The sequence below is a fragment of the Crocodylus porosus genome, unplaced genomic scaffold, assembly GCF_001723895.1.
Source record: "Crocodylus porosus isolate Cpor-Errol unplaced genomic scaffold, CroPor_comp1, whole genome shotgun sequence".
Lineage (NCBI taxonomy): Eukaryota > Metazoa > Chordata > Crocodylia > Crocodylidae > Crocodylus > Crocodylus porosus.
In genome coordinates this window covers 43,935,683-43,946,959 of record NW_017728947.1, presented here as the reverse complement: position 1 = coordinate 43,946,959, position 11,277 = coordinate 43,935,683, and the positions used below count along the sequence as shown (strand labels likewise).

Genomic DNA, 11,277 nt, shown 5'->3' with positions numbered 1-11,277 from the left:
GCTCATTGCAGCAGGACGGTCTGCAGGTGGGCAGGGGGGGGGGGGGGGGTGCTCCCTGGGACAGCAAGGAGGGGTAGGAGGAGCCTGGTGACCACACTAGTAACCTCCTGGCCAGCATTAACTCTGCTAGGTTTCTATGCCAGAAGTGCTGGGGCAGCTGGCTTGGGTGTTCTGGGAGCAATGCAGCAGGCAGGCAGGCAGAGCCATGTACACTCTGGCTGCTGCTCCCCCTGCCGACACCTGGGGCCAACCGCCAGGCAGAGCACAGCCAAGCAGGGCGTGGGCCCGCCTCCCAGCCCCTTCCACCCTCCAGCTTACACTGTGCACCACAGAGCCCAACCCCACGGCTTCCACCTGCCTCAGCACTGCCAGCCTAGGGCTGCTTGCTAAACTGGGATAAAATCATGTAATAAGCCCCCTAAACCCTCCAGCAACTGCAGGTGTTTCCCTAATGAATCATCAGGGAAGCAAAAACTGCAGTTTTAAACATGGTGCCATTTTTGCCTACCTGCCAGTCAGCTGCAAGCCCCTCCAGGGGCCCCTCAGCCAATCAGCAGTGGGGAGACAAAAATGGTCCCAGATTTAAAACTTCAGTATTTGCCTCTGCCAATCAGGAGTGAGCTGCAAGTGCAGCTCCTCAACCAATCAGCAGAGGGGGGAGAGCCACAGGGGGAACCCGTAAGATGAAAGGTGCTGCTGTGCAGCTAACTTTTGCCTTGAATTTTGTAGTTCCCTATCTTTTCCCTTCTTTTTTCTTCTCTTTCTCTTCTCTTCTCTCTCCTCATTTTCTTTTGTTTCCTTTTTCTCTCTCTCTCTCCTCCCCTTCTTTGTTTTTTTCTTTTTTTCTCTCCTTTTCTCCCTTTTTCTGTTTTTCTTTCTTTTCCTCTCTCCTCTCCTTTTATCCTCTTCTTTTCGCTCCTTTTTCTTTTGTTTTTCTTTTTCTTTCTTTTTTCTCTCCTTTTTCTCTCTTTACTCTTTTCATCTTCTCTCCTCTTTTGCTTTTTCTTCTCTTTTTTCTCTCTCCTTTTTTCTATTTTTTTCTTTCCCTCTGTCTCTTTTTCTTTATTCTCTCTCTCCTCCTTTTTCTGTCTCATCACAACATGCTTAACAAAAAAAGAATATACAACAACAAAGGTAGTACATGAAGTTTTATTTATTGTCACCAGGTTTTGAATTTTTAGAAAACTTGGTATTTACTGTAAGAAAGCAACATTTGTGTTTATTAACTATACTATAATATGCAGTGTGTTCTGCCCTGTACCCCCCATCCTGGTTTTGTTTTTCTGGCATATCAGCACTCTGGCACCTTACAAGGTAGATATCACAGTTTTTTCGGCACTCTGGCCAAAAACATTGCTTGCCCCTATTTTAGAGTATTATATATTAAAATCAGCATCTTGAATTGTACCCAGAAAGCTATTGGGAACTAGTGCAGACTTTGGAGCACTGGTGTTACATGCTCCTGGCAACCCAACCCTGCCAGAAGGCAGGGTGCCATATTCTGCATTAGGAGTTTGTGAAACAGGCCCTATTCCTGTTGATTTGGATCACTGTCCAAATTTGATTCATCCGAATCTGAAAATTTGATCTGATCTGGAGAATCAGTGATTTGGACATAGACACAACTTTAAATGTTTCTTCTACATGCCTCAGGGTGCCAGCACGGCTCGTGAACACTGCAGTGCTGGGGCAGATGGAGCATCTCATATGAACGCAGGGTGGGGGTGGTCCCCTGTGTGCTCGGCAGTAAACTCGGAAGTGGACTAGAAGTACTTCCGGTCCAGTTCCAGGTCCACTGGGGAGTGCGCTGGGGACCTCCCCGCACCCTTCTGGCTCAGTGATCAGCCGCAGGGGGCCCCCAGGTGTCCCCCCCAGACCCAGGAAGCACCAGTCACCAAGGGAGGTGCAGAGGGGCCCCCCAGTGCGCTCTGGTCTACTTCTGGGTCTGCTGCTGAGCATGCAGGGGAGGCCCCTGTGCTTCTGTGGGACACTATCTGCCCCAGCATCGCAGCATTCACAAGCTGCCCACTACCTAGAGGTACATAGAAAAAAGATTTAAAGCTGGGTCTATGTCCAAATCGCCAAATCTTTCTGAACCTCTCCAAATCGATTCGAAAGGTTCCAATTCAATTCAGAGAGATTAAAGGGTCCTCTGATTCGATCTGGATTTCAGGCTTCACACAGCCCTATTCTGCATCAGCTGCAGCTTCCAGATGACTTTCAAGGGCAGCCCTACACAGAATGCATTGCAGTAGTCTAGCCTCAAAATTATGAAGGAATCTGAAAGAAAGCGTTGCAGCCTTCTTATCAGATGAGTTGGTGAAAAGCTCCCCCAGCCATCACCACCACCTGAAGATCCAATCCAGGTGCAGCAGAGGTTCCAGGAGCACCACAAGGCTGCAAACCTGGGTGATAAGGAGAGGCTGAACCCCATCAATGATACATGTCCCAACTACACCCCTTTCCACACCTCAAGTCAAGCAGTTTTCCCACCACCATCATCTCTGGATTCAGTTTCAACTAGTTCACCTGCATCCACTCCCCAGTTCCAGTCCGGCACTGGAAAAAGACTGAGACTGCAGGGCCAGGGTCAGTTGAATATCTGACTCTAAACACTATACAGGTTAACTATATGTGCATGGTGAGGACCACAATGGACTTCATGGAATCTTCTGTTCTCCATCCTAAGATGTGGGAAGCTTTAGAAGCTAGGGACTTGTTGAATGGGTTAAGAAGAAATGCCAATGGGTAGAGGCTTTCTTCCTGCATAGGGTACAGCATGAACACTGTATGCCCCTGGAGGCTGGGGGGCACGGCGAGCTCCTGCAGGTGGCGGCAGCACTGTCAGTGGCTGGAGCATGGCGGAGGCAAGTGGGGAGCTGCTGCAGGCAGCTGCAGTACTGTCAGCAGTGGGGGTGGCAAATGCCAACTAGTGGTTGGCAACCACCTACAGACACTGCTAGAAACGGCAGCAGCAGCCAGCAGTGATTGCAGACCACCCACAGACGCCACCAGTGGTGTCAGCACTGAGGGGTGTGGGGGCTGCACCCACCTATACCCCCTACGTGTCACCAATGGGGTACAGTGGGCAGCACTAACTAAGGTGTGGCTTTTACATTTCCTATTTGGAAATGCAATGCCACGTAATGCAAAAAAGGTATAGTCCCCATTTCGTATCTACTAAGTTGTGTCCCCTTTGCCAAGTGTCTAGCACAGCAGTACTTACAGAGCATATGCCTCAAAATGTTAGCACCCCCTGAACAGGTGCAGATACCAAACATGGCCCTTAGAAACTATTATTGATGAGGACTAGAGCCAGAATGGAAAAAGTGAAGTAACAGCATCCTGAAGGAATTTGTCTTCAAGGAAGCAGTGACAGGTGTCAGGAAATGGGAGAGAAACTCAAGGGAACAAAAAGAGGTTCTCCAAGCACAGGGAAGTAGGCACAAAAAACAGGGAATCTCTATCAAGAGGTTAACGAACACAAGGGAACAGGGAGAATCCCTTAAGAGAGCAGCCAGGAAACAACAGTGTCATTTTAAAATACATGACTGCATAGTCAGTCATTATGCAAAGTTGATTTGTGAGACTGTGATGAGAGGTATTCAGCAGAGTCCAGCTAGTTCATGATTTCAAACAAGATGCTAACATTGCCTGGAAAAGATACTGTAAGCAAGTCTGGCACATCGATTCTCAGCTTCCTTTCAAGATGGAATCCTTTCATGTTTGTTAACAGCTTCACAAACTAACTGTTAGCTATTCTCACAATGCTGACAATATTTCTGGATTCTGCTATTCCTCATCTGCTCTCCCAAAGGAAGGAACTAAGAATTTAAATGAGACTCACAGACGTGCATAGTATATACATTACACTATTAAAAATAAAAATATATATGCACACACATTCACACACATACATTAATGTGTAGTGTCCATTTACAGAGAGCCAGTTATGAAGGGAGACACCCATCTCTGTCCCTCCCAGAGTGAAAGCAGCTGTCACTCTCTGCAACTATGTCTCAAAACAACTCACCATCACAACACTGTGTAAAATTGATATCTGTGGGACAGACATTTGGTCAAGCAAGGGCAAAGCTGCAGCTGTCTCCCTGACAAGGTGCAAGCAGCCAAATAAAGACTCTGAAATGCGCAGTGACAAGAGAAAACTAGGCAAATAGAAGCTCAATGTCTAGAATTGGACTGTCTTTTTAAACTATTTCAGAGACCCAATGAATGTCCTTTTGTCAGCATCAGAACAAGGGGAATAAATGTCATCAGCTAAAGAACACATGAAAGGCAATATTGAGAAAGTAAGTGCATGTCACTTTAGGGAGAAACTTCAGCACTCTAGACCCTATAACTAGGGACCTACTTAACTTGCAGCAAGGCTAAGCCATTTTCACAGCTTGCTTCCAGCACAAAGGTCCAATTTTGCAGGCATTTCCTGGCAGCCCCATTTTTTGCCACTGATTGGCAGAGAGACCCTGCCATTGCCACAGAGAGTAAGTCTCAAGCATGTGAGGCTGGTTGCAAGGATTGCCACATTGTCTATGTATTGCAGTAAGGATTGGGAGGTTCTAAAACAGTGTACCATATGAATAATACGCTAGGGGAAGGGGTTTGGGTTGATTGCATGGGAATATTTCCTGGTGATCGTGGACACCACCGGTTTTCACGATTTCCAGAAAAACTGCAAATTAAGTAGGTTAATTTGTAACCTGTAACAGGGTACTGGCCCTAATACATCTGTTACAGCCCCTCTTTTAGCCTTTTCAAACTATGAGCTTTGGTCAAGGGTACACAAATAAAAGCAAGCACGTGACCTACAAGAAGAAAGGTATTTGGCTTCTTGCATTTTAGGCAAGAGAAATTACTGACCAAAGATGAGAGAAATCATAGTGCAGATTTCTCCATAGTATCCTAGAAAAGTGCCTTGCAGACCAGCTGGATGAAGCCAAAAACACCTCAGCTTGTTCTAACATAGTAAAGGGGTTTTGAGTATGTTTGGGAAATAAAGCAATCCCTAAAGAAAGAGGTGTGAAAAGATCTGCAGTTTGGTCTTTATGTTTCTATCTCTGACTGGTATGCACACCAGCCTATAAGGCCTCCAATGAAAATAACCTGAAAATTGTAGAAATAACAATAATTCTGTTCAACCATAGTTTTATATGGCCCCCATGCCTCCTGTATCTGAGGAAGCATTAATATTACAATCATTTAAGAATTTATCCTCACAATACATCTGGAAGGTAGCAATGTATCATTATCCCCATTTACAGATGGGGAACTAAAGGAATAAATCAATGATTCCCAATCAGGGTGCCTTAAGATCCTTACAAAGGTGCCACAGGGAGCCACACAATGTTAGCAGCATTACATATACAAACATGATTTATAACGGGTCAGCAACCCCCAGCATGCTTGCCAAGCATGGTACGCTTTGGAACCGGAAAGGCTCCAGCTCTGGGTACAGCGACGCTGGGAGCAGCCCGCGCTTTGTGGCCATCAGCAGCTACCCAGAGCCAGGGCCAGCTGCAGCCTCCCCAGCCCCAACAGGCCCAGTGCCGGCACCTGCTGCCTTCCCGGAGCCCGGGAGACAGCTGGGGCCAGGGCCGGGGTGGGAAGGCAGCTGTTTGTAGCCTCCCGGCTGCAGCCGGCTCCGGCTCTGGGTAGCTGCTGATAGCCACAGAGCCCGGGCTGCTCCCATGGAAGCCCTGCTGCAAGCAGCCCAGGATCCGTGGCTACTAGCAGCTACCCAGAACATGGGCCAGCTGCAAACATCTGCTGCCTCTCAGCCCCAGCCCCGGGCCCGGGCTCCGGCGAGGCAGCACACACCGGCAGTGCTCCCCTCACTGCTTCTGCAGAGCAGCGTTGGAGCCCGGCGCGGCAGGGCACAGCAGGAGGCACAGAAAGATGCCTGCTCCCAGCTGCTCTGCCACACTTCCCCTATGTGCATGGAAGCAGCAGCACAGGGTTGTGCCCCTCACTGCTGCCCCCCCCGCAGGGGAAGTGTGGCCGGGGAGCGGGGAGCAGGCAGCTTCCTGCGGCCCCCGCTGTGCCCTGCCGCGCCGGGCTCCAACGCTGCTCTGCAGAAGTGGCGAGGGCAGCACAGCGGGGAGCACTGCCGGTATGTGCTGCATCCCCAGAGCCCGGGGCTGGGTCTGAGGCTGGGAGGGGGCCGGGGCCAGAGGGGCAGCAGATGTTTGCAGCTGACCCAGGTTCTGGGTAGCTGCTGACACCCACAGAGCCTGGGCTGGGGGTGGAAAAGGTTATGAGCAGGGCAGGGGCTTTGGGTGGGGGGCAAGGGGCACGAGCAGGGCATCCTGCCATGTACCCCCTGCCATCATTTTGTTTTTCTGGCATGCCAGCACTCCGGCCCCTTCCAAGGTAGGGAACCATACGAGTGGCCCTCCTCTGGACCCTCTTTTTACTTTTGTTGTAAAGTAGGCAGAAGTAATATGGAGGGGTTTTCTTTTAAGGAACTTCTAGTTTCATTGTTCCACTCCTTGTCTATAGAGCCTTTCACCAGTAATGTAATCACCATATACAGCACCAAAATTAGCATCCTAACTGAAGATAAGCAAAAATCCCAAAATAGCCATAACTCCCATTACAGAAATTAAAAGCCAAAAGTACAATAGCCTGTATTTGTGAAGAAAACAAATACAGAAATATATTTTGCCATCCCTACATAATATCTTGCTTTACAAATAGTCACATCTAAGACCGTATATCAGTGGTTCTCTATTTTTTTAGATCTGAGGCACCCCTTGATAGATTCAAGGCACTCAGAAAATGCCAGCTCTTAGTTTTCACACGTCTTTTTTTTATTACAGAAAAACAATAGAACAATTCTTCTGTTCCAAAGAATTCTGAAAGACCATAACAGGGAAGGATGTGGATTATGGATTAGATTATGGGTTTCTGTTTGAAAACTCTGAGTCTATTATGTGAATTGTGTTTGCACCCCTAATAGTACTAACATTGCTGGACACTCTTAAAAACATCTCAAAACATCACAGGATGCCATGGCACCTTGGTTGAAAAGCACTGTCCTACATAATAACATTTTCCATTGTGTAGGCTTTAAACCTGCATTTGACTTGATCCCAGTTACTTCACTCGTACTCCATCTAAATGAAAAACTCTGCCTACATACATCCTTGTGCAGGATTAGAGCTCTACTGTATTAGTGGTCCAAGAGCTGGCACTACAATTTTTTATCCGACAAAGAACATAGTTAATTTTAACAGACATATTCTGGTGTTTTGCACAAATAAACTAACAAAAAAGACACCCAAGAATTTCTAAAAATCTATAAAAGTACAAGAAATTAAATCTACTTTTTCCAAATGAGCACCTCTAAATTCCAAAAGGGAAAGGAAAGTTCATTTACAGCTTGTAACAACAGCATTCAGTTAATAAAGACAAGATTGTAACAGGAATATCAGCAGAAATATCAAGCTAGTTACTACAACTCATTTATGTTATTTGTAAATAAATTGAGGAAGTTTTTTTTAGGTTTTATGCTACTGAGATATTAGATCAGTGTAGCTCTTTCCCCATATGGTAAATGAGAATTATAATTGGTACATTTCCTCCTAGGTTATTTTGATTTAATAATGTTTATAAAGTATTTTGAGATCTTTGAATGGAAATGGCTATAAAGATTTCTTAAATCACTTCTAAAATCAATTTCTTTCATGATGACCACAAATTATGGGTTAATAAATAAATAATAATCAGTAAGAGTAATCTTTTATTGGTTTCCTTATAGGAATTTTCTAGTGAATCCTGTTTTCTTGATGTCAGTCTTTTAAAAGTATATTTACTGGGACAAGGGCAGTCTTTATCATACCTTCTTGTACCATATTCAGCACAGTCACTTATAAATATATGTAAAAATAAACATAATAAAGTATTCCATATTAATGTACCCTCTCATACCAAGTCAATAACTCAGTGAAAATTAATTGTCAACAGGTAATGGTTTATAGTGCTGTGATATGTTCAATGTTTTGCCAACAAGAAATATAACTATCAATCCAAGATGGCTGTCTAAAGCATCCCAGATAGCAATAACATGTTACTGATCCTTATCCTACCCCAAAAGAGAAAGACTGAAGTAAACAGCAGAATGACACAAGGTTATTTGGACTTTCAGGCAAAAGGATGGAACTGAGTTAACACGGGAAGCGGCTTTCAAATACAGATTTAAAAAGGATGGGAAGAAGCACTATCTGATCATTAATGAATCAACTAAGGAGGACAGTGGACACTATTCTGTAAAGACCAATGGTGGGGAGTCAGTTGCTGAACTGTTTGTACAAGGTAAGGCCCATATTATGCTGGATAATCATGGAGACTGAAATGTGCAAGGGGACAAAGGTCACCTTGTTCATAGCAGTTTGAAGAGGTGAGATAGTTATTATGACCAGAGACAATAAGACTGACTACACCATAATGGGAGGGATGATCATCTAGGCAACAAGGAACCCATTAAGAAAATTTAGGCCTGTGTGACAGATGCAACAGATACCATAATATCAGGTGGATAAACAGTCCTGTTAAAGCCCTGCACACTATGGATTTCTTTTATCTGACCTCTGGCCTATTGATGTTTTTGCTGTTGTTTCACACATTTCACAATATTAGAGAAGAAGCTGGAAGTTTATCAGAGTATTGCAGACCTGACAGTGAAGGCACGGGACCAGGCTGTCTTCAAATGTGAAGTATCTGATGAGAATGTGAAAGGAATCTGGTTGAAAAATGGGAAAGAGGTTATCCCAAATGAGAGGATAAAGATCTCTCATATTGGCAGGTGAGTTCTGCTTCAGAAATCTTGAGTAGGATTAATAACAACATAATCCTCTCTGGATAGTACGTGATGGGGATCTGATTATAAGCCAAGACTCTGAATTGACTTCAGCTTGCAGTAGGAAATAGAAACCTTCCTTTGCAAAATGACCATGTGGTCATTCCTACTCTGTATGTTCTGCATTGTGTAGTATTGGTATGTTCATGCAGGCTGCATGTATGTTTAACAAATGTTGGTGTGTATTGGTGCAATAGAACATCAGTGCTGATTTTCAGCCTTCACTCAGCATTTCATGTCTTTGAGTGTTTAAATGGCTTAGAAATTACACTGATGGTCCCTTTAAAATAGTCATAATGAAACAGATTGATTGATTGATATGGAAAAGAGATTTCAGTACTTTGAAGTAGCTTCCTTCATGATAATGTATTACCATTCTTAAAAGAATATTTTTATGTAAACATTTGCACATAAGTATGCATATTTTGAAACATTTATTCATTATATAAAAAATTCCTTGGTACTCCTTTGATGTTTTATCTGCTGAGCATTGACAAGAAGTGGACAGAGCTTCCACCTGGAGTTTTATTTGTTGTAACATTGGTTTGGTTTGCCATATTCTTTGGTGGAAGTTAACTGAGGCCATCTCCAAATGGCACTCTACTGTGCAGGAAGCTATACCCTATGACAGGAATATTAAACTCACCCCATGTCTCAGGACCACAAGACTCCTTGATGGACCTGATTCAGCATGGAGTACAAGGCATGGGACAGTGGTGATGGGAACAGGACCAGCTGCAATGGAACAAACAGTGATTATAATGGGGATGGCAGTAGTTGTAGATGTGGTGGGACTGGCAACAGAAGGCCAACCAGCTGTCAGCATAGCCACTGCTTGTTCTCCTACTGCTGATAGCCATTTCCACAGGGGCCCAATAGACCTGGATTCTGCAGCAGAGCTCACCCTTCTCTAGCCATGCACCCCATTTCCAGTAGCCAGCTGAAAGCCTGGCAGGCTGGATTAAGTGACTTTGTAAGTCAGATGTTTGACACCCTCCTGTATGAGAAACAGACCAATGTTTCTGCTCGTGCTCTTATGTGCTGATTTGACACTGCGGAGAATAAAAACCTATTGTGTACCACAGTCTACAAATCCTCATTTGATGCAGGAGCATTCCTGCTGTGAAGAGTTACATATGCTTATTTTTATTTTTCAGAATCCATAAGCTAACCATTGATGATGTAACCCCAGAAGATGAAGCTGACTATTCTTTCATCCCTGAGGGATTTGCTTACAACGTTTCTGCCAAACTTCAGTTTTTGGGTGACTGTTTTAGATGTGTTTATTAATATTTAATAGGAATAGCACAGGCCTGATGAATACAAAATTATCCTTACTACTTGAGCGAGCCACCAAAATAAAACACTGCGTCAGGAAACAGCATCAGGATTACCTTTCCCAGTGCCAGAACACCAGGCACAACACGGAGACTGTTTGTAACAGTGCATCATAATTATTACTAGTAGAATCATAGAATCAATGAGTCGGAAGGGACCTAGACAGATCATCTAGTCCGACCCCCTGCCGTGGGCAGGAAGGAGCAGTGGGGGTGGCACGGGTCATAAGGCCCCAGCCAGGTGCCTATCCAGTCTCCTCTTGAAGATTTCCAGGGAAGGTGAGAGCACCACCTCTCTGGGAAACCCATTCCAGGCTCTGGCCACCCTTACAGTGAAGTAGTTCTTCCTAATATCTAACCTAAACCTATCCTCCCCCAGCTTGTGGCCGTTGTTCCTGGTGACTCCAAGGGGGGCCCTGGTGAACAGACTTTCCCCGCGTCCCTGTTGGTTGCCCCTGATAAGGTTGTAGGCAGGCACAAGATCCCCCCTCAGTCTCCTCTTGCAGGGACTGAAGAGATTCAGGTCCCTCAGCCTCTCCTCATAGGAGTGGCCCTCCTCTGGACCCTCTCCAGGTTCTCCATGTCCTTCTTGAAGTGCGGTGCCCAGAACTGGACACAGGACTCCAGCTGCGGCCTGACCAGCACCACATAGAGGGGGAGCAAGACCCCTCTGGACTTGTTAGTGATCCCCCTGTTGATGCATGACAGGATGCAGTTGGCTCTGCATATTGCTTCATCGCATTGGCAACTCATATTCATCCTGGAGTCAATCCTGACTCCAAGATCCCTCTCTGCCTCTGTGCTGCCAAGAAGGTTAGCCCCTAACCCAGAACCATAATGCTGGTTCCCTCTCCCCAGGTACAGCATCCTGCACTTGTCCTTGTTGAACCACATCCTGTTCAGATCCGCCCACTTCTCCAACCTATCCAGGTCTGCCTGGATGCGGTCCCTCCCTGCCGGTGTATTCACTTTACCCCACAGCTTGGTGTCATCAGCGAACTTGAACAGGGTGCTCTCCACACCCTCGTCCAGGTCGCTAATGAAGATGTTGAACAGCACCGGCCC

The 11,277-nt window shown here is 45.6% G+C and overlaps 1 protein-coding gene across 6 annotated transcripts in view; it reads left to right on the top strand.

Annotated features, from left to right (window-relative positions):
• Positions 1-11,277, top strand: part of MYBPC3 (myosin binding protein C, cardiac) — a 102,986-nt gene that overhangs the window by 49,390 nt on the left and 42,319 nt on the right. For all 6 annotated transcript variants that reach the window (XM_019552252.1, XM_019552251.1, XM_019552249.1 and 3 more), the window contains 3 exons: positions 8,165-8,331; positions 8,656-8,821; positions 10,033-10,139. In XM_019552252.1, the coding sequence (XP_019407797.1) occupies positions 8,165-8,331; positions 8,656-8,821; positions 10,033-10,139 (440 nt within the window). The remainder of the gene's footprint in view (positions 1-8,164; positions 8,332-8,655; positions 8,822-10,032; positions 10,140-11,277) is intronic.